This window comes from Esox lucius, chromosome 22 (assembly GCF_011004845.1).
Source record: "Esox lucius isolate fEsoLuc1 chromosome 22, fEsoLuc1.pri, whole genome shotgun sequence".
In the NCBI taxonomy this organism is placed as follows: Eukaryota; Metazoa; Chordata; class Actinopteri; order Esociformes; family Esocidae; genus Esox; species Esox lucius.
The window spans coordinates 19046632-19071004 of record NC_047590.1 but is presented as its reverse complement, the minus strand read 5'-3'; the positions used below and the strand labels follow the sequence as shown (position 1 = coordinate 19071004).

General features: G+C 39.9%; 1 protein-coding gene across 14 annotated transcripts in view; it reads left to right on the top strand.

Annotated features, from left to right (window-relative positions):
* The window catches only part of LOC106024153 (OX-2 membrane glycoprotein-like), a 100567-nt gene that overhangs the window by 6444 nt on the left and 69750 nt on the right, over positions 1-24373 (top strand). For 2 of the 14 annotated variants that reach the window (XM_034289582.1, XM_034289585.1), the window contains one exon: positions 73-160. Coding sequence is in view for 9 of the 14 variants with exons in the window: in XM_034289577.1 (XP_034145468.1) it covers positions 13321-13387; positions 15683-16021; positions 16109-16417; positions 16499-16528; positions 16627-16720; positions 16838-16892 (894 nt within the window). In the remaining 5 variants the exon portion in view is untranslated. Of the gene's footprint in view, positions 1-72; positions 1683-1937; positions 4300-5293; positions 5363-5470; positions 6672-8974; positions 9017-12902; positions 12996-13267; positions 13388-15682; positions 16022-16108; positions 16418-16498; positions 16529-16626; positions 16721-16837; positions 16898-17029; positions 18191-24373 lie in introns of those variants that run through there. The other 12 variants (XM_034289577.1, XM_034289580.1, XM_034289572.1 and 9 more) reach the window with 12 other exon arrangements.

Here is a 24373-nt window from a genome sequence, read left to right as displayed (position 1 = left end):
AAGGTCCTTATAATGTTAGAGTTTGAGTTGAATTAACTGAATTGAACTGATTATTACATTTCAACTCCTTAGGATGCAATCTCTCCAACATCCTTCAGAATAATCACCTTTATTTTGAAGTCCTATTTTGTACAATGGAGCTGCTAACATAGCCTGTCATGAACACACCATCAAAGGAAGTGGATCCAAGCACAGAGCGTTTAATAAAACGCAATCCAAAGGCCAGAACCACAGGGCAAGCAAAAGGCTGGTACACGGAAAGGTCAGAATCGGCAGGAACAAGGTACAAAAGGACTAAGGCAGATATGAAGTCAAAACACTAAATGGAAGGCAAAGGTCTGGTACACTGGTAAATACTTAGAAACTGCAAGAAAAAGGCTCTGTAGAGTTCTACATATAAACAATATCTCAAAAGGAACTGAATGCTAACTAGAGACACACTACAAACAGGTGTGTAGGAAAACAGGTGAAACCAATGGAGATAATAACAGGCATGACTTCTTGAGGACTGAGCATAAATACAGTATATTATACTTAAACTGTAACTGAAAAAAGAGAAATTCTAACTACTTGAATTAACAACTCTGCCTCTCTCTGACCATTCCCTGATCATTTGTACTACCTACTGAACTGAGTTTTTTTTTCATGTATGGTATTTGTTGTATTTTTTAACACTGTTACTGTTGTATTATTTTTATTACAGATTTTGTGTAGTTTTACATATCAAATATAAACATGTTTGTGATTTGTTGCTTTTGTTGTTTACTGACAAATCCAGGGTGAAAAATGAATATGAATTACCCTAATATGAATGACCTGCCCCTTTTTCTTGAGTTTATGAGTTCATAAATAATCAGTCTGCCTAACTGCCTAACAGTTTTAGTCTCTCTTCCATGGAAACTTATGTGATGATAACCTTTGGTTTCCCTTGGCGCCTTTCATTTTGTAACAAGCTACTTCTTTTTTTATTAGGTGTCTATGCTTCAACAGCATAGTTTGTTCAGAGAACTTTGATGGAGGAATGTTACTGATTTTAACTAGCATTGTGGTATGTGCTTTACCTTTTCACATGTGTCAAGCGACTACGTAATTAATTGAAAATCTGTAGTGAGAATTTATTGTGTGTGTACAATATTGTACTTTGTTGAAGAACATTGCTAATGATTATCCATTACTTGAATTGTTAATTACACTCTTATTCATTATTATAACCTGGGTGCTTAGAACCATGAGTGCTGATTGGCTGAGAATTCCCTGAAATGCTGTAAACCATAGAGTAAGTTGTACATTGTTACAATGTACCATTATCAGAAAATCTAGCAAAAATTATTGAGTTTCCTGCCTCTACTGATTTTCCACTTTAATCCAGATCATCAGCGAGTTAATAATAGTACCAGCAGGGGTCACCTTTATCTCATGTTTTGTGTCAGGTGACTGTAGTATAGTTCTGTCCATGTTATACATGCAACAGCGCTCCATTGATATTCTGAACCGCTCCACAGTTGACTTGACAGCCTCTTTTCTATCTGACGCCTCTTGTAATGGCAGGACAGAACACATCCCACCCAGTCAGTTGGAAGACTTCTGAAACGTTGATATACTAATCAGTGTACCTCATTAGGTTTGGCACCACGGAGGACAGAATTAAATGATTCTCATAAACTCCATTCACTGCTAAACGGGTAAGCATGTTTTCAGCATTAATATTCTATGAAAATCGGTATGGAATCAATACAAATAATACTTTTTTGGGGGAGTTAATTCAACAGAATGTTTTGTTCTTCATCATGCACACTCTATTTTATTATTTATTTGGAATGTGGGAAAACTGGGTTTACATTTATTATATGTTTAGGATATACATCTCTGGAAGAGACCACTGCAAATTTTCTTTTCATTTACAAAAAAGTTGAACAGGAAATTTAGAATGAGGAACAGAAGCCTTCAAATTGCAGTGGTTTCTTAAGAAAAAGGTGCAGTGGTCTCTTAATTTTTTCCAGAGCTGTTTATTCAACCTTAAGCTTTATATTTCATATGATGTTATAACAGGGAGGGTCATCAATTCAATGAATAGTCAATTTAGCGTCAGTGTACAGTTCTTGTAGGCAATTCCCCCCACACAAAATAAAATACAAACAACAAATAAAATCAGCACATTTGTCTTTATCTTGATCAAAAGCCTAATCATAGTTCTACAGTCAACAAAAGAATTACTGGAAAGGGTGTAAACTGGGTGTAGATGAAGGACAAGTCTTAACAGGCTCCAGTCAACACAAAACCCTGTGGAACAAGTTTATATGTACATCATTCAGCTAACAATGTAACCCAGAACAACTTACAGTAGAGTTGTGCATACATTTCCCACCTAGTCCCCTGTGGGAACCGCACCTACAATGTTGCAAGCACTTTGCTCTGCAAACTGAGCTTTACAGGACCCTACAAGTCAGGGGTTCTGATGCTTATTTCTAGTAGTTTGTTTAGACATTAAGAAGTCCATTAAGAAGACAATTTAGTCAATTTAAGAGACTGATCTGGTCTATCGGTGTAGCTCTGTTTTGTTATTTGTGTTTTCTGCTTTATTTGGGGATCTAAATCAATAAACCATTCACTTGTTTCCAGATAATTTGCAAAAGCCTGAGAACCACTTTACTGACAAATAAAGAGTGTAAGAGTGAGTGAGAAATTGACTGACTGACTTACTACCCCTACCCCTACATTAAATAGCGTAGTGGTTAGAGACACAAACTCGCACACACAGGGACCAGTGTTTGAGCCCCGCTGCAGTCAAAGCAAATAAGGCATTAGGAATTATTCAGGATAGACATACTTTGTTGGCCACAAACTTCAGAAGCTTTGTTATATTCAGCCTAAAATAAAATTGTTTATGGTTATATTTCAAATATTTCTGATGGATTTTTGAGGTATGTATCTGTGCATGCTTTTTGGGGTTATATCGGTTACAGTAGATGTTACCACAATTCTCTCATATTTTTACCTGACGAAAAAGTCAGTTATTGTCACTTATATTTATAGATATTGTATCAATCTCATTCACGAATGAAAGAAAAACTTACATTATTGTGCCATGAAACGAAATAGCACAAAACATATTACGCAATTGGATTTGTTCAGGATATACAAAACGTTGCCTGATACAACCTTCAGTAGCTACGTTTAAGTAAGCCTATGGTAAATGTCAGGACTTCATGGAAATGATGAGCGGAACATTGGAGTCACGAAGGAAGATTTATTTCTGTCCACACGGACAAGAGAAAAACAACTTAGAGTGCCAACAGTCTGGGTAAGTAACAATATAAACGAATCCGACGTAACTCGTAGCACGAGACAATTACACATGAAGATCAGGGGAGCAGAGGGAACACATATACTGGGGGGAATATCACAAATGGGGTCCAGGTGTGTGTGGTAAATGTAGGCCGTCAGGATGCTCAGGCAACAAATCACAATTTGAGTCCTGTTATTTGGATAGTGAATAGGAAAAAAAGTTCAAATCGGGAATAATGTCCACTAAATGGTGCACAGCTCTCCTAGTGTTTGACAATTTAAATAAACTAAAAACATATAAAATAAAACAGTACAAATGTACAGTAGTGGCACTTTCTATAAGCAATACAAAGAATAACATTAGTCATCTTAACCACGTACTTAAACATAAAATGTTATTCATTTGGAATGCATCGATCACTTCCTCACTTACTTTGAGGTGACGCACATGCTTTTCCCCACACGTGTCCTGGTTCACTTTATTCAGTTCCTGTTGTCTGTGAAGTACATTATTCATTTTAAATTAACATTGAATAAACTAACCCTAACCCAAAAATATACAATTGAATCAATATAACTACATTATATCCCTGTAACTGAATGTATGTAAACGAACCCAACTTACAATTTTGCTATTTGTAGGTGTGATGATTGTGGTTCACTAACAAAATCCTTAACCATCCATCAACCTTGACCATAAATTGCATAAACAAAACTTCTGAATCTCCTCCACCTTTAACCATGACCTTTCCTGGTCTATGCAAATGGTAACTGACTGACTCATTTCTGGGTTTTTTTATCCTTATTTGTGCTGCGTGATTACGTCATCCTCTTAGTGGCAAAACCAAGAAAATGGTACCAGACAATGCCCAATACATAGACAATTTCCACATGGTTACATAAACAAAACAACAGGCATGTGATGAACTGATGAGATGGGCTGACCAAAAAACATCAGGGGCTAGAGACCCGAAAGCCGAGGTCTGGTGATGACCATGGTTGACAAGTCCAAGGGTAGGTCACTTCATTTTATAATCAATTACATTTCAGTAGCCTATCTGTCAGACTTAAGGAATTAACATAATGTGTTATGGAAATGTTGAACTAAGGTACATTTGGGTAATGTCTGGCAGAAAGGATAAGGTGGGGGGGACAGCCCTCCCTTTAGGTAAAACATATGTGACACAAAACAGATGGCCAGCAACTTACCACACCCCTTTTCCACTATAAATATGAACTGTTCATGTATTAAGTTAGAGACTCCTTGGATGATTATGTTTGTAAGCGTTTGATGCGTCTCTCTATTTGCAAATAAATTGAATTATGCCAGGAGAATTTTGTCTCTGTACTTCCTCCTTTAAAAGTTCTGATAGATGAAATTGCCATCACACTTTGGGATCTCGTCCTTGGTTACTTAGCCTGGTGTCTCGTATTCAAATCCTAGCGGGTTGTCCGTGCACGGCCGGTGACTGGGTCCCCGAGCCCAAATCCTCCCCCGCTCGTGGACTGGCTGCAAAAAGGGTGAGAGTCAGGGCGCCCAGCTTAAATTACTTTTGGGATTCATCAGTACAGGAACCCAGGCTTACATTTTGAAATCAAGAGGTAAGGGCACCTTTTTGCGTTAGGGCGCAGGTATATGTGTTAGGGCACATTTAAAATCTGCAGATAAGGTTAGGGCCTTGAGCTTCTCACTTACGGGCCGACGAGTCTATTAACGATGTTAGGGCATGTTAATTGAGATGAAAGTGTTAGGGCACTTCTATGCATTAGGGCACGGGTATATGTGTTAGGGCACATTAAATGAGGGGGACGCTCACGTGTAATGAGATGTATTAATACTTATGGGTTTGTTTCGCCACACATTTTTTTTGCTGCATTTGATGTTGCGTAAGCGCTGTGGTACGTATTTGGCGACAAAAGTTAATGTTTCTGTTGTCTAGGCATGTGTATCTTTGAGAGTATTTTTGAGAGTTATTAGGTTTTTCCGGTTAATGGTATTTTCATTCAGTGATGGATGCGTGGTCTGCTGGGCAGATTGGAGGAATATGGCAGAGGTGTCGTATGGAAGTTGCAGAAGGTATAGTATGGTATTATTTGGAAGGTTTAGGCTACAGTATGTAGAAAGTGGTTACTGATGGAAGTTTTGGGACAGTTTGTGTAGGGTTTATTGATTTCTGTGTTGTAGTTCCTCTTGCTCAGGTTGGATGGATCGTCCCTCTGACTGCCCCCACCCTCCCGCGGTGTTCCGTCAGGCCGATCACTGGGACTCTTTGGAGGTTTGCGTGGTCCCATCCCGCCTGGCGACACTGCATCATTGGAGAACATTTCCCTACAATCGACTTAGCCAAACCCGCTGATGGCCAAGATAGCCCCTGATTGGTTTTGCTCTATGGACCTTTTCGTTGTGAACGTGGTGATGCAGTAGGCCGTTTTGCTCCACTTTGGAAGTGTTGAGCGTGTCTACGCGGGTCAAGAAAAGGTCCATAAGGGGAGAATAGTACATACCAGATCCGTAATCTCCAGTGTTTGCACTGACTGAGACTAAAGAAGACTACAGACCCTGGGTTGAGGAACAGACTATGCTAACCGCTACGTTTACATTTATGAAGCTACCACTAGACGTTGGACTGGACATTGGATTTGGGAAGATACCAGTGGGAATCAGGACCACGACTGTTCAGATGTTGTGTTCCCACAACGATAGAGACAGTTCCGGCTGCGTCTTTGGCCTCGCCGCGGGCGATCCAACAGGAACACGCAGGAACGCTGAACCGCCTGAGGGAGGGGTGCTGACGGTCAGAGGAGACGGACCAGAAAGCATCAACCAGTGAGATCATTCCTCAACACAACCCTGTTTTTTTTCTCTCTGACATATTTAGAGTATACAGCATTTATACCATTTCGTAGGATTTAGTAAACTAGGTGGTTGGTTTCGGTATGTCAGGATTGATGGGTTTGAGAAAGAATGGTAACTAGAAGTTATATTGAGGGTATTTCAGTTATAGCAACTGTAGTTTTGTTCCATGTCCTGACAACAATTCCCATGCAGTTAGCTTATTGTGGGGCGATTCGTGCAGGACTCTCTGTTGGTGGAATTGGTTTCTGTGCAACTGTCTGTGCGAAATGCGAGGAAGATGTCTTGTTTGTTTTCTGACAGTAGGGGAATTGTGCCCCTATGTCTCTTCATGCAACCTGTATGGACGTTGGACTGGACATTGAATTTGGGAAGATACCAGTGGGAATCAGGAGAACGACTGTTTAGATGTTATGTTCCCGCAACGATAGAGACAGTTCCGGCAGCCTCTTTGGCCTCGCCACGGGCGATCCAACAGGAACACGCAGGAACGCTGAACCGCCTGTAGGGGGGGGGTTACAAATGGGGTAGATTGATGTGACTGTATTTAGAGATCTAGGTTGGAGTATCCTGGGGATCATTCCCTGATTGTTCCTTGATTTTAGTGACTTCATGCATCTGTTCTCTGTTAAACTTGGCCTTTCTTGAGAGTTTTCCCCCCTACTGTTGATAAGATAAGCAATTTTTTTGTGAACAGCAACGATATTAGATGGGTAGAGCAATAACTCTGACCTTTCAGTTTAAATGGGATATCCCTATTTGGAGTAGTGGGTAGTGTCTCTGCCTAGGGAGACAAAGGTTGTGGGTTAGAGACACTGCCCCACCAGATGCTACATTGGTGTCAGGAGTGGGATATAAGCTAAGTTGGGTGTATGATGGCTCTTACTACAGACAGTCTGTAGACCATGTCGTGTTTTTGTGTGGTGTGATGGTAATTCCATGTATCGACACTTGGAGTAAGGGACACAGAAACAAAGTTCTCTTTGTACATTATAACCGTTTTATTAATTATTATGCACAGAGACTATTATGAGAGACGCGTCAACCGCTTACACACACATAATCGTCTGAGGAGTCTCTAACTCCATATAGCTCATTCAACCGTATATATCACATAGGAAAAAGGGGTGTGGTAAGATGCTGCCATCTGTCTCATGTCAATCAAACACATTCCCTTTTGTTTTATCACACAAGTCAAATGCTATCTTCCCCCACCTTATCCTTTCTGCCATAAATTACCTCTTCAATTCTAAGAGTTCTTACAGTATCTGGACAGACAATAGATGCCCCCTATGCAAATACCAGATCCCCCACATTCCTTTACCTATCTAAACAATGGGACTCAAGTCCTTTAATCAATAAGAATGCCTCAGGCTTCAGAAACTTCCCCAACAGTGGTAACTTTCCTTGGCTCCAGGAAGGGGGGCAGACCCCCTGGGTTGGCCTTTACCAACCTTTCCCCTCATATCAAAGTAGCTTAGAACTATGTTCTGCCTGTTCTCACCTGTGGTCATTTCCCCAACATGTATGTTCAGTTTGAACATACATGTCAGTGTGTGGGGTGGGGGGCTTTTTGAGATGGGTTTTCTGACTTGTTTGAACTCTTTAGAAGAGAAACAGACTTACTGGTGACATTGTCAAGATTGGGTATTCTAATTCGGCTACATTGAATACTTGGTGTTCATTATTCTGGTTTTGACTTGAAGGAACCGGAAATGTCAAGTCCATGTTTTTTACTTATTCAATGACTCTTCATTATTTTTATAGACATGTATACCTGTGTACTTAATTTCTGTCCTAGTAGGCAATCATTGGAATGTTAATGATTAACCGATGTTTCTTTGAGGTGTATGTTGAGACAAAAAGGTTTGCTTGCTATTGTCTGGCCTGGTTTGTTTTCTCAAGATAACACCACTCTGTCCTATGAGATTGGAATGTGTCCCTAATTGATAAGGGGACAATTCTTCAAGACTAGGGTCCGTTATCCTTAGGTTAGTAAACCATCCCCCACTCCAGGGTGAGCTCTGTGGAGATAGGGCATAAAGGGGGGGGGGGGGGTCATGATTTATGACAGGATTACAGAGTGTCTTTGATGTGCTAAGATAATAAGAAGAGACTTAGAGAAATTCACACTGAGTTTCATCTTGTAGAGAAATTAGGCTCAATAACAGTTACGTCATTTGAATAAGGTATTTGATCATTTATGTGAAACAATGCTGAATTTGATTGTAGTTCCGATACAACACAAACAGATGTAATTATATACCAACTGAGATCTTTGAGAGTGATACTTCAATGTAAGCAAACTATCTTCACTGATGAGTAATTGGAACAGTAATGGGAAAACATTTTGTTCTTCTGTTCTTTGTGTTGTTTTGTTATTTGTTGGTTGTTAAACCAACTATAGAAAATAGTGGAATTGTTATTTTGCCACACTAGCAGAACAGATGCACCAGAAATGTTAATATTTGTAACTATACTGTTACTGTTTACAACTGTTCTAATCTATTTAGACAAAGGAAGCAGAAAGACATTGGAAATATAGGTTTGAGTGTTTGGTAGGGTTCTAATGCATTAAGAGTCTACACTGAGGCGCCACACATCTACAGAGAGGTCCTGGGTTCCTGTGAGCCGGACTAATCCTAGTCCTGACGATTCTGCCATGAGATGGAGAAGGCAGCCTCCAACCGAGAGGATGGAGGTGAAGGAAAGCTCCAGTTCTGGACAACGTTTACGGGGGCAGGGAAAGACCAACTGAATGAACTCATGCCACGCTGATTGGGTCCATACCAGGAACATCTCATCTGCCGTCCAGGTAGCTGAGAGAGGAGCCTGGGGTCGACGACACATGCTACAGGAGGGCTTCGGTGTTCAAAGGTTAGGCACAGTGAATTGAAGTCACTGAGGGAAAAGTGAATTTTCTGGTGCTAGTAACCATCACTTCCGACCCGGCCTGCAGCTATAGAGCCCTTAGATAAAACTGGTCATCTTGGCATTTACATAGGAGAACACACAGATTCTCCTGACCTGGCTGATAAAGCAGCTAGAATGGAGACAACAAGAGCTGTGTCATGGTAACCGGCATTTGAGCTATGAAGGACAACATCTTGGAATATACATCTGACTTTCACGCTTTGTTACAAGGGTCTGCCAAGAAATGGTTAATAACTGACTGTCTGACGTTTGGAGGAGCAGAAACATTTGTGATGACTTTGGAAGTACATCTAATTGGAACCATGATAGGACTTTTCAGTGAATCGAGTAATTGGCATGAGAGGATTTGAACCAGTGACAAATTGAAGGATGTATTCAGTGATATGTGTTTACACACTCACGTGTCGATGCTACATATCCCATACTGTCAATATATGTGTCACTTGAATTCATTTCCTTTGACCAATGATTTTTACATAAAAGGTTTTGCTGTACTATGTTATAATTCTGTATAATGAAAATGTGTGAATACGAAGTTAATGGTCTAGAAGCATGTATATCAGGATCCAGACATTTCAGATTTGTTCCGTTCTCTGATCATTAGGGTAATGATATCAACAGGGTCATGTTGTTACAGAGTACTGTTTTGTTGCAGTCTACATCCTAATGTGTAACCTGTTTAAGGATTGATACCAAGGGTTAATTTGGTATCAAGAGGATGGATTGTTATGGACATTTTTAACTGAGGTACATTTGGGAAATTTCTGTCTTTCTGTTGGCTGGTATGTAAATCTTTACTTTGATTGTGACACACGTCTGTATAATATCAGAGCATCACTAGGTACTCTGACCATGTTCTCCTGCCTAGACCAAGAAGGCTATCAGTCCTTTTGTTCCTTAGGAATGAGGCCCTTGGGGGGAAGTAGGAGCAATTGTTTTCTTTAGGTAAACGCAACATTATGGCAGGAAGGATAAGGGAGGGAGACAGCCCGCCCTTGGGGTAAAACCTATGTGACACAAGACAGATGGGCAGCATCTGACCACACGCCTTTTCCACTATAAATACGAACTGTATCGTTGTATCCTGAACAATTCTTCTGGCAGTTTTGTCTGAAATCTTTCTTGGTCTACCATACCTTGGCTTTGTATCAAGAGATCCCCAAATTTTCCACTTCTTAATAAGTGATTGAACTTTACTGACTGGCATTTGCAAGGCTTTGGATATGTTTTTATATGCTTTTCCATATGTATAAATTACCATACCTTATTACGCAGGTCTTTTGACAGTTCTTTTCTGCTCCCCATGGCTCAGCATCTAGCCTGCTCAGTGTACCCACATGAGAGCTAACCAACTCAATGACTATTGGTACACAGACACTTATTGCAACTTTAAAGGCCACAGTTGTGGGAAATTTCCCTTTAATTGCCATTTCCATCTGTGTGTGTCACCTTGACTGTCTGTAACAAGGCCAAACATTCAAGGTATGTCCACTTTTGATCAGGGCCATTTGGGTGATTTCTGTTATCATAATGATATAAAAAGGAGCCAAACAACTATGTGGTAATAAATGGCTTCATATGATCACTATCCTTAAATTAAAGACAGTTTGTACATATCGTGGATGTAGCGCATTATGTAGTAAAGAAAACAATTTTTTTTATGGCATCGCCGAATTACAGAAGGACCGCAGTTGTGAAGGACATTTCTCTATTTCCGAGTACCTGTGCAGTCTCTGTTCACTAAAGATCGTCATGAAATACTCAATGGACTTTCAGTGTTGAAGAGAGATGTTCCGTGGACAGTGTTATGGAAATATCTTGAACTGATGCATTCTTATTGATTAATGTATTGAAACCCCATGTTTAGATAAGACAAGGAATGTCGGTTGTGCTGTGGTACAGGAAGTACGAGGTGTTGAGGTAAATGTAAATCTTCACCAGGACAGGGATGGATGCAGAACAATGGGTTTTAGGACAGGATAGAGGAAGATACACAACAGAAGGTAGGATGGATATGGAACATGTGTTGTTTATGTGGTATGACCATGCAGATTCTTATCTCCACCCATTCCTCTATAAGTATCGAAATGTATTTCCAAATGCTTTGGAGACTCCTCGGATGATTATGTTTGTAAGCGTTTGACACTTCTCTCTTATTTGCAAATAATTATAAATGGTTAAACTGTGCCAAGAGAATTTTGTCTCTGTTCTTTCTCCTTTAAGAGGAGTTAACACTTGGGTATCAACTGATCTTGCTTGACTGTGTGTAGTCATAGCAACCTTGTGTGACTGGCTGTTTGAATGTAAAGCAACTTTTTATGTTTTCCATTCTCTGAATCCAGAGTTGTCAAATGCAGCATCAGAGTTTTTTGAAACTTTTGCACAATAGAAGCATAACACTCCATGCACACTAGGACTGTAGTGGAGCTCCTGGAATTCTTTGAACCACCTCTCCTGAAAACGAAGTGTCTTATTTGACAGCCTCTTTGTAGTGATAAGGCTTATGGTATATCTACCTGATTGAAACATTATGGGAGGTTGTTATTGGCAAACTGCAATTAATTCAAAATGCAGCTGTTCTTTCAAATACAAAAAAGAGAGAACACATAACACCTATCTTAAAGACTCTACATTGGCTGCCTATGAAGATAGATTTGATTACAAACTTGCCCTGTTGAATACTTGTCTGACATGGTTTTTAGATGTGCTCAGCCGGTCCCTCAGATCATCTGGTACTGGTCTTTTGGTTGTGCCCAGGGTCAGAACCAAAACCTCTAGTGGAGCCTCCTTCAGCCACTATGGACCAGTCCTTTGGAACAGCGTACCAGACTATTTGAGGGAATCAGATACTACTGGCATTTTTTAAAAAGGCACTTAAGACATCCTTTTCGCCTGGCTTTCTATTGATTAAATTAACTTGTCTTGATAGCACTTTTACACAGTAATCTGTATCCATTGTCCGGAACATTATTTGAGTTCTATCCTGACTGCAATTCAAACATGTATCAAACTGTTAAAGCGCATTGAAATACCTGTTGTAGGAAATGCGCTATATATAAACAAAGTTTGATTGGATTTCATTAGCTAGAGGGGATGTCAGCTAGATTACCAAACTTTCATGAGCCAGAGATGAACTGTTACTAGTAGCAATGGTAGCCTCTATTCTACTGCTGTAAACAGCACGGTGAGCATGACCTTTCCAGCACCTACCTCAAAGCAAAGTGCCTCCATGTGGTCCTAAATCCAGTCTTATTCAAATTATGCAATTGTTTAACGTCCTGCCACCTTTCTAAAGCACAGAGTTTGATCTTCTCTTACAATAAAGTTCTGTTGATAAAATGTTGGCAGGGACAAAATGCCATTTTCAAAAGGTGGGGGGACATGTCCCACTTATGTATTAAGTAACCTACGCCCCTGCTCCGGATACCCCATGTCATTAAACACGGTCAGTCCCTTAGCGGCTTATACTGTATATCACTTTCTCTTTCATGGTTTAGTGGAGGTTGACGTCAACACTGTTCCTGGGTCCCTGAAGCATGGAGGGTGTGACCTATAATAGGACAAATCTGCTGAATGTAATGTAGTTGTTGTTCTAGAGATAGCGTCAGATCTTTGCTGAAATACTCCAGAACCACTGCAAAAGAGTCATTATCCAGTTTTGCATTCATTCACCAAGCAGTGAGTGAGCAGGGTTAAAATACTACACTACTGTTAATTAATGGTTGTGATGTTAAAGTGCTACATAATTGATTATTAAGGGTTATAATGTTGAATAGAGGGTTATAATGCAGAGAGAGTTGTGTCACACATGTCATCCTCTGACTCTTAGATTCATCTACAGGGAGACAGTCTGCCAGTAAGATGAGGTCACTACAGCACCGACCCTGAATCTTCAACAGGACTAGTCTGGGTAGTTGATAAGGTAAGTAAATATCTGACTGTTCTTAAGATCCATGCTACAGTGAGAATATTACAAACGAGAGATTTAGAGAAAATAAAGTTAAAAATAGACAGACAAAACATAGCTGACCATATAGCAGACCCTAGAAGAGGCAAAAACAACAAGGAACACAGTTCGCACTAACAGAAAGACTTCTTTACAAAGTGGTTTTAGGACATTTGTAAAAGAGCCTAAATTGTAATACGTTTATAAGTAATTGTAATAAGTTATAAATGTTGGGTTATTTCTTACAGAAACCTGGATGAATAATCCAACGTGAGACTTGGTGCCACTCCTGTAGACTAAGATGTGTGTCTCTGCTCTGACTTGGCTGATGCTGATATGTTTGTGGACGGTGATTGTCAGGATACAAGGTAGTCAGTCCTCAACATACTACATTACCTTACTGTAGAAAATGACATGCTTTCCTTGTATTTATAAGGCATGTTTGACTTACAGTTGACCACATTGAAATGTATGACTTGCTTTAGTGCTGCTTATCGATTAAATAAGATCACTGAAATGAGATCACTGAAATGAGATCACTTCACCTTAAACAACTACAACTGGTACATTTTGCCTGACATGGACTATAGAAGACAAATAACTTTTGTTGTGTTCAAGACCAACTAAAACTAGACCAAGGTAAGGCCAAGACCGAAGGGGTGGACAAAAGTTTGTCAGGTCATGGCTGGGGGGGGCTCAAGGCATCTCTTCGCTCCACTTTTGATAGGCCCCAATAAGAGACAGCTGCCCCACATTGCCTCTATTTGGGGACCCTGTTTAAGTTGCCCTTTTCATTTCTCAGTTTATGGATCATTGTTTGTTGCCATGTGCCTCGGTTTGCGGCTGTGCCCCTCCTTTTATTGGTTTATTTCACTAAGAACATTAAAAGGATGTTTTCCTACTTTCGCCTTGTGTCCTGCCTTCCTTTTACCGTGACATCTTCAAGTGCAGTGTCAGGCGTAACGAAGGAGGAGCCAGAACAAAGGAATATCTTGAAGGAGTGTTTAATAGTAACCTCACAGGGTAAAGGTAAATAACTTGACCCAACAGTAAAGGTCACATTGAAAATAAAGAGCGAACAACCTGACGTAGCTCAAGAGAAGACAATCACGCACAAAGATAAGGGAAGCAGAGGGAACATATACATGACAAGACTAATGACTAGATGAGAACCCCAGTGCTGTAATACCCAACCTTAACCCTAACCTTAACCCCAGTGCTGTAATACCCAACCTTAACCCTAACCTTAACCCCAGTGCTGTAAAACCCAACCTTAACCCTAACCTTAACCCCAGTGCTGTGATATCTAACCTTAACCCCAGTGCTGTGATATCTAACCTTAACCCCAGTGCTGTGATATCTTACCTTAACCCCAGTGCTGTAATTCCCAACCTTAACCCCAGTGCTGTGATATCTAACCTTAACACTAACCTTAACCCCAGTGCTGTGATATCTAACCTTAACCCTAGCTGTAACATTAAAATGCATGTATTACATATTTTCCAGACCTTGGAATGGCCATTACTCATCCCTTGAAATTCATAAACTCTGTGCTGAGCAGTGGGTAGGGTTGCCTGCCTTCAGAGCCAAACAGTTTTTTATTTTTCAAATGTTCATAAAGAATTCTGTGCAACTTGTGGGTATCCTCTCTGAACAATTTGAAAGGGTTTCTACGTCATCCAACAACCAGAAAAGGAACCAGGCAAGCCTAGTTCAGTCATCCCGCAATTAAATGTGATGAATGTTACTGCCCTCCCTGGATTCAAACCCTGGTCTCCCACATAAGGCGCTGTGTCTTTAATCACTATGCCACAGAACTATAAAACAGCTGTGAGTAAGTATAGCATTTCAACATTAGATCATTTTGTCACACATTCAAGTTTGAATATTTCACTAGACACCATTAAACATTGTGTTAAATTGACTAACGTTTCTTATTAAGTTTACGTCCACCACAAATAGCATCTATGAACTGTATGGCTTTTGCCAAAAACATTTTTCAAATGTCTATAAATTATATTCAAAAAACAAAAGTCTGGGCAACATCTGGGTGTCCTCTCTAAACAATTGAAAAGTCATTTGAGGTTTCTAAGCCCTTGACTTTAGAAAGTTATTGACTTTTTACATTTTCAAATGTTTCTAAATGAATATCTAAATGTTTTTGCACAAATCAAAGGCTGTGCAACACATGGGTGTCCTCTCTAAACAATCTCAAAAGGGTTTGAGGTTTCTAAGCCATTAAACAAAAACGCTATTGAATTGAATGTGTGGGCAACACTGTTGCCCACACATTCTGTTGTTTGTTACTTTATTAACTATTCAACACATACTGAACATTTCCTTCATTTATCATTTCCTCCTTCCTTCCATACTCCCTCTTCTGACCATTCTTTGTACTGCACCACTATGTCGTGTTTATTGTATTCTAAAGATGCAAGTGTGTTTTCATGTTACTGCAGTGATCCAATCCCAGTGGAGCAACACATAAAGCCAAAGTAGTTCTCACTCTGTTTGAATTGTGTTGTGATCCCCCATTCAGCCCATGATGACCTGCAACACATTGACTTACTTCACTCACTTCTACATCGACACTGGGGGTTCTGGACTGATCCTGGAGTGTCTTTTCATCCTAAAATCCCACCTGTGTCACTGTCTTCATGCAGGTCTCTCTCAGCTGGTAGAAACACAGCAGGTAGTCATAGTATCCCTGGGAGGAGATGTTAAGTTCAGCTGCAGACTCATGGAACCCAAAGATGTCCTGCAAGTCACCTGGCAAAAAGAGACACCAGGAGGGACTGAAAATGTGGCCTCCTACAACAAACGTTTTGGTCCTGAAGTAAACCCACCTTTTAATATGAAAGTCTTGTTTCTATATGTGGGACTGCAGAACTGCTCTGTCATCATCAGAAGAGTGTCCAGAGAAGATGAGAGTTGCTACAAGTGTCTGTTTAATATTTACCCAGATGGCGCTATCAGTGGAAGGACCTGTCTTCAAGTTAATGGTAAAATATAAGGGTTGATATAAGTACAGTTTCCTTTAAACTGTTGCTGATTTGTGCTTATTGTGAAACATTATTTCTGTTCTATAGAGCTATATGGACCCACACTCCTATTAACACAAAACAAGGACACTCATCCCCTCTTCTCTGGGTTAACTGTCTCCTGCTCGGCCACGGGACGACCTGCTCCAGTAGTGGACTTGTTTCTCCCAGTACAATTCGTTTTGGAAAACTCTACAACGGTCAGTGTCACCCATCCCAATGGAACTGTTACTGTCACCATAACTTCCACAGTGGCAGTTCCCAGTCTACCCGACAATATCCCAATGGTTCGGTGTGTGGTATCATCTGGCAGTGCCATCAAGGAGGGCTCCATAAAGATTCCAACCCTCTTAGTTGGTGAGAAAAGTTTATTGTTCATGAATTCCACATAATCACCAGGAACATCTCATGCTGATTTAATGTGTTTGTCTTTTTGAGGTCGAGGTCATGGTTGGATAAGCGGTCATGGTATGTAGAGTTTCCAGTGACCCAAATTCATTTCTGTCCTGGACTCCTTTTGACTGTGAATCATACACATGTCATGTTCTCATCTTTTCTGTTCACAGGGACAGTGGTTGTAGCAGTGACGGCTTCTTTGGGTCTTATTGTTTTAATCTGCACCATAACTTGGTGTCTATGCAAGAAAACTCAAAGGTGCAGGTAATATTCTCCTGCCGAGATGCCAGATTTTTTTTGTTGCTTTGAAGTATTTTACATTGAAGCTATGATTAGGGGTGTTTGGTTTCAGATGACATTATAATTCTGTTCTTTATACAGAAATGAAACACCACAGCAAGACGTTGATGAAAGCAGAGTTACTTTCGAACTGTAAAAATGGTGTGTATACTATAGCAAAAACATGATCTGAGCTGCTCTGTGCGTTTCATTAAAATAAATGTTTTAATAAAAATACATCATTTTTATTTATTTTTTATAATTATGAAAGAATTATAAACCTGTATCATTTAGATGACTGTGCGACCTTGTGCCACCACTCCAACAGTCCTGGGGAGTCGGGAGAGTCGTAGATCAACACAGGCTTCATCCGAAATCCGTCCAAACAGCCAGTCTGCTTCTTTACATCCCCTCCATTAACAAGGAAGTAAATCTGTGCCAACACGCCAGATGAAACACAAGGATATCATGTATGGCGGTTACCTCGCCGGATGACACCCCGGATGACACCAGCCCAAAGGAAATTTGATCATTGACAAAAAGATAACCAAGAGACTTTTATTAATGGCTTGCTTGCAATACATGAAAAGGATTTTGTTGTTTCTGGAGGCAAATTAGGAGGTAATGAACTGGACAGATGGCTACTACAGCCGTAGGTCAGAGGGACAGAAGAAACGGTTAAGTTATTAATCTGTTTGTTGTTCTGTAAAGGAAGGGGGGGAGACCCACTGGGAATTGGGGAGACCCACTGGGTGACTCATCTGGGAAGGGGGGGTGACCCACTGGGAAGGAGGGTGACTCCTCTGGGAAGTGGGGGTGACCCACTGGGAAGCGGGGGTGACCCACTGGGAAGGGGGGGGGGGTGACCCACTGGGGGACTCCTATTAAGCCAGGTCTGAACATTATTCAAAAAGCAGTGTGCTGGATCTGAGCCTAACCACGGGTTCCAGCAGTTGCTGTATCAATGGGTTCCATTTGAGTATTCAGACTTTTCTCTTTGTGGCCTCCTACCACAAACGTTTTGGTCCAAAAGTAAAGCCACTTTTTAATAGGAATGTTTCTAAATGTGGGACTACAGAACTGCTCTATAGTCATCAGAGGAGTATCAAGAGAAGATGAGAGCTGCTACAAATGTCTGTTTAATATTTTCCCAGATGGATCTATCAGTAGAAGGACCATACTACAGTTGTCATCTTCTCTATTACCAGGGACAGTGGTTGGTTTAGTGATGGGTTCAGTGGTTCTCATTGATTTGATCTGCAGCACAACTTGGTGGAAGCATAAGAGAAATCAAAAGAACAAGTCATATTTTCTAAACAGAATATATTTTTTTACATTGCAGTTACTATTAGGGGTGTTAAGTTTCAAGTGACTTCACAACTGCATTGTGGGATTGTTGACGTGCTGTACTCTGCCTGCTGTTACCTACCTGGCTACCTGCCAAACTTTATATATATAACTCTATATAAACTAATTGGTCAAAATTCTATTTTAAGAGTTTTACCAACGCAATATTTATCTTTTGACCTCTTACCCAACTTTCCTACACCGGGACTCTTTTTGGACATAATTAACATAACTACTCACCCTGAACACCCGAGGCTAAGTATCATTACAATGCCTTATCACTGAAATTGTTGTAGCAACAACACGGAGGAGAATGTTTGTCTAAAGTTAAAGATAGCAGAGTTAGAGGCTTGGCTTCTGACGCAAATGCCAGGCAAGGATTATGCTAGTGTAGAAATAGAAAAATCTGCGTCAGTGCCACCAGGTAGAAACGATTGTTTTGTTAGCCCCCCGGCACAGCTCCTGCAGCCGGGCAATAACTTTCTCTTGGTCACTGGGAAGAAATGCCGTCGACCAGTTAAACCTGAATCGTTGCTAAATCCAACTGAGACTTTGAACAGGTTTTCCCCACTGGAGTCGGAGTCCAGGCCCGAGCCGTCTTCGGAGGGGAATGATCGGCAGGCATGTTCTACCGGTGGCCTTGAAAAACTAAAAACCTTAGTCATCTGCGATTCCATTACACTCAGTATTAGACTAAAGAATCAGCCGGCGATCGTACATTGTTTACCGGGGGGCAGAGCCACCGACGTAGCCGCAAATCTGGGGTTGGTGCTAGTGTTAAGAATTTTACGTGTATCAGAATTTCTGAAGAAGGACGAGGCTCCGGTCCAAATGGAAGTTTAGCACGAAGATTTATTAATATGAATTGATAAGTCAAAATACATGAAATACACTGCAGCGGTCAAATATTTGCTCAACCCTCGAGCTTCCACAAAATATTCGCCCCGAATCAAGATCGAACATTGGTTTTGATACTCCCGCCACAGGTGCGGTTACTTTTCACTCTCGTGAGTAAAACCCATCCTTATTGGCTCTCCGTTGAACTGGTGACATGTTGGACGAATCTCTTTGTTTTCGCTATCCAATGAAGAAGGACATGCTCGGTCATAGATCAACAGGTTCTTTGCATACAGGTGTGAAATCTTAACCAGGTTACAGTAATTTACATTCTATTCTCCTAACCTAGACTAGAACATCAGGGGGCTGGAGACGGAAGGTCTCTTTGTGCTGTATACGGGGCAGTTTCATTTGTATGTTAATTGTGGGGTTTCAAGCCTGTCTCTCTATCTGAGCCAGGTGTGAAGTCTGAGTCTGTGTGGCTGAGTGTAATGTATGGAGTTCTAAACTTTTTATGGTTATTGTATTCAATCATATTTCCCTAACCTGGCTGCAGCATACAAGTTAATAAAACAAAAACATAAGAATACATGGTTATTAAATCAGCATTATTTAAACTTCATTTATCTCAACAATCCCGTTTCACACCATTTATGGTGTGAAAATAACTATAAATGTCACTAAACAGAAATATGACAAATGTAAACATCAATTATTGTAGACCAGTTGTAAAAAATACTTCATGGTAGATTGCTGGAAAGGAATGTAAACAAGTTGTAAAAAAGAGAATACATCATGATTTATACAAGAGATTCATTTTCTTTTCCGACCTCGCTATCTGACTCCTCATCTTGCATCAAAGGTGCTAATGGTGCTTGTCTTAACAACAACTGTTCCTTTTTTGTTCACCATTTTGTTCAATCAAAACCTACTTGTTCACCGCATGGTCAACTAAGTACTCAGTCTCTCTCTGGACTCCAATTAGATGTACTTCCAAAGTCATCCCAAATGTTCTGCTCCTCCAAATGTCAGATAGTCAGTTGTGAACCATTTCTTTGCAGGCCGGTGTAACAGGACATAAAAGTCAGATGTATATTCCAAGGTGTTGTCCTTCATAGCTCCAATGCAGCTGTTATTGTCTCCATTCCAGCTGCTTTATCAGCCAGGCCAGGAGAATCTGTGTGTTCTCCTTTGCGAATGTCAAGATGACCAGTTTTAGCCAAAGGCTCCATAGCTGCAGGCTTTGAACTCCGAAGCCCTCCTGTAGAGTGTGTCGTCGATCTGCAGGTTCCTCTCTCAGCTACCTGGACAGCAGATGAGATGTTACCTGGTATGGACCCAACCAGCGTAGCATGATGTTGTGCAGTAGATCTTTTCCGCGCCCCTGTAGATGTTGTCCAGAACCGGCGCTTTCCTTCGCCGCCATCTGCTCGGTTGGAGGCTGCCTTCTCCATCTCATGGCAGAATCGTCAGGACTAGGATTAGTCCAGCTCACAGGAACCCAGGACCTCTCTGTAGATGTGTGGCGCCTCAGTGTAGACTCTGCTTGTAGCTGTAGACCAGTGTGTGTGTTTGTTTGTGTGTGTTTGTGTTTGTTTGTGTGTCCATCTTATCTTTGCCCACCTGCCTCTTGTCCTTTAAGCCAAGCTCAGTCTCTGTGGGCTCCAACCAGTCAAATTGTTTTCAAATGTCCGGTACCTGAAGTGTGAATCATCCTTGAGAAGATTAGTTGTAACTGCACAGTACACCATCACAAATAGGTCCATTACATTAGCTTGTAACCCAGTTCCATCAAACACTCAAAACCGTATTCCCAATGTCTTTCTTCTTCCTTTGACTAAATAGATTAGACCAGTTGTAAACAGTAACAGTATCGTTAAAACATTAACATTTCTGGTGCTTCTGTTCTGCTAGTGTAGCAAAACAACAATTCCACTCTTTTCTATAGTTAGTTTACCAACCAACAAATAACAACAGTACATCATTTCTCATTTCCCGTCACTGTTTCAATTACAAATCAGCTAAGATAGTTTGTTTACATTGAAGTATCACTCTCAAAGAGTAGTTCATGGACAATTCTCAGTTCACCTATATAATTTACATCTGATTGTGTTGAATCAGAACTACAACCAAATTCACCATTGTTTCACCTAAATGATAAAAATAAAAATAATGAAGAGGTATTGAATATGTAAATAAACCTGGAATTAGAATACCCAATTTGATGTCCCCATTGAGTCTGTTTCTCTCCTTAATAGCTCAAACAAGACAAAGACCTATTTCGAACAGCCCCCCACCCATTTCACTGGTTTTGTGTCAGTGAGTTGGGCACGCCATGGGGTCTGTACCTCTCTTTAAGCAGAATTACTTTCTCAGTATAAACATGTAACAAATAACCAAATGTGCTCCCTGCACCTTTTTACCCACTTATTCCATAGTGGATGAGATTAAAAGGATTACTTCTAATCAAATATCAAATACCTGAACAATCCCATCAAATTAGTTATTTTTGCTAAACCATTTCAAAATGGTAAGATGTATTCTACTCAACCATGACCATGGTAGATTCTGTATAAAACAAACTCTTCAAAAAACCAAATTAGACAAACTGTGAACGGACATTTCAGCAACCAATTTTCTGCTATAACTATGAAACAAAAAAACAAAATTCTTCATGTAACTCTCTAAATACCTATTTAAATCCCTTTGAACTCTAAGTTCAACTCTTTTTCATTATAGACAATTATTTCATATCTTCCCCCCTTTGCTTTTACGATCCAAGTGAAAGCAACAATCATTCAGTAAAAATTATCTAATCGAAAATGTAACAAAAACAAATGAAAATGATAAAAACTTTATGTAAATCAGAAAATAAAACAAATATGCCACACGTCCGCTCGTGTGAAGGAACCCAGAAAACCTACAGGCCAAATTAGCATATACACATTTTGCCAAACGAATTTGAGACTAAACAAACATCATGACTCAATTTACCTCCTAACGTCTAGGGAATTTTCTCAACTGTAGATGTATGTCTATGTTATTCAAAATAGTGGCGGACAGGCAAAATCGCTACTTTCATGCATAGGTCATGCAAAGACATAAAATTTGTACTAGCAATTAACAATGTTGGATGACTTAAGGTCTCCACCCTTATTACAATTTGATTCGAAATCATAAATGTCAACATTAAAGCTATTGAGAGGAAAATGTATTTAGCTTCCACTTATTGTTTGATTATCCCAAAACTGAATATGCTTGTGTTGGTGAAATGACCATAGATGAGACCAGACTGAACACTTGAATGTAACCCTTAGTAATAGGTGATTTTGATTTAACCCCCCTCCCTGATGCTCTGGGCTCCACACATTTATTATTTTCATTAAAAAGGCCAACTGTTTGTTTATGGTCCTCAGTCTGTACTATCAATTTAGCCTACAATGTGTGTTAACCGATGATTTTGAGTTAGTGTCCAACCCATCTTGTATTTTTTGCAGGTTGTAAAAATGTGCTAATCATTATCTACACGACAATTAAACATTAGGGTGGAAATTAAGAAAACTCGTAAGAATGGTAATGTAGACAGAAACCAGATGCATGACGTCACTAAAATCAAGGTACAATAAGTAATCCAAAGGAAACTCAATGTAGGCCTTAAACACCTCCACATCTATACCCCATTTGTTCATTTGTTAATTTATCATTTTAGAATTTACTCCATTAACGAGTATCAGGCATTGGTTTGAAAACACCAGTATTATCCCAGATATAATTGTAAATAAAAACAAAGTGAAACTATATTAATTAACCAAACTCAAATCAGCATTTAAAATACATCTACTTTTGATTGTGGGGAGTAAACTCGGTTTAGGTTTATTACCCTTTTAAGATTTATGACTATATTGGATTCAAATTCAGTCCTCTTGGGACACAGCGTGTCTCCTTAATGTTCAAGTTTATCACCATGTGGATAAACTTCATTCTACCACTTATTCAATATATGAGGAGAGTGAAAATAATACGTTAACCATGAGACTATTTTACCAGATTAGAAAATCATTGTACCAAATTCTAATTCATCACTAGGTTTCAGACGTACCCACTTGTGCTAGCGAACAGCTCAGCACGCAACAGTCAGGTACCACATGGTAGGCCTTAATTAAGGCAGACCTACTTTTCCGTGAGACCCCCCTTGGGGCCTTACGGTTTTACACATTATCATCAACGCCTATATAACATTCAAGTGTTTCTTGAACTACATGTAATATTTAATTAAATATCATAGATTTATAAGCTTGGCTATTAAATAAGCTTGGCTATTACCGAGGAAGGTGATCAGGTTTCCTTCCAGAAGTTCCAGCTTCATGTTGAGGTAGATAAAGTTTAACTATATACAGGAGCACTAAACTTCTCCATCTCGCAGTCCAACTGCCTAAAATCCTGTACTAATCGCAACGCAATAGGCTAGCTGCAAGAGAATGGTGGTCAGGACATGGAACAAAACGACATCATTCTAATTACAGGTGCTTATAACTAAAATACTCCAAAAATAACCTATAGTTTCCACACTTTCTCAAATCCCTCTGTCAACTTCCACAAAACCCTCAAATCTGACATACTAAACCCAACCACATAGTTTGCTAAAGCATATGAAAACTGTACCTTCCCAAAGCTTCCATCAGTCACCACTTTCTACATACCGTAGCCTACGCCTTCCAAACAACTTAATATTATGCCTTCTGCAACTTTCATACGTTACCACGTCCATCTGCCTCCAAACAGCCTGCCAGGCCGCGCATCCGTCACCGAAAGGAAACGCCAGTCACCGAAAACCCTGATAAAACTTTCGTTCACATGTCCAAACAACTAAACACTTACTTTGTCGCCAAAGACGTAACACAACGCTTTCCCAACAACAAACGCATCAAAGATATTTACACAATTTACACTCCAAGTATACCCCAACACTAGTATTGAAACTGGTTATTGCTGAAGTTACTATTTTTCCCTATATTCCTCTTAAATTTTTTGAAGACTCAGAAGACTCTTCTTCCAGTCTTCTGTCATTTTGTTTGGGAATAACTCTGAGACCAGAAAGTTCTTAGAATAACAAATACAATTTGAAACAAAAATGTCAAATGTATCTAGTGTGAGTTTTATTATGATTTCTCTTTTCTTATTCGAAGTTGCTAAATAAAATGTAATAAATGAAACTAGGGAGTTCTAAAAAATAACAAATAGATTTTAAGCAGAGGAGTAAAATTAACCTATTGTGGAAATAAAGAAGGGAAATTAAAACAAAGCGTAAAATTCATCTAACTTGGATATATGAACGAGCATGAATCTATGTTGGAATAAAAATGTGCTTAAAGAAATGGATGAAACTAGAACATTTATGTAAATAAGGAAAGGAAGCTAAAGGCCGTGCACTAATTCAAGGCGGATACTAATTTT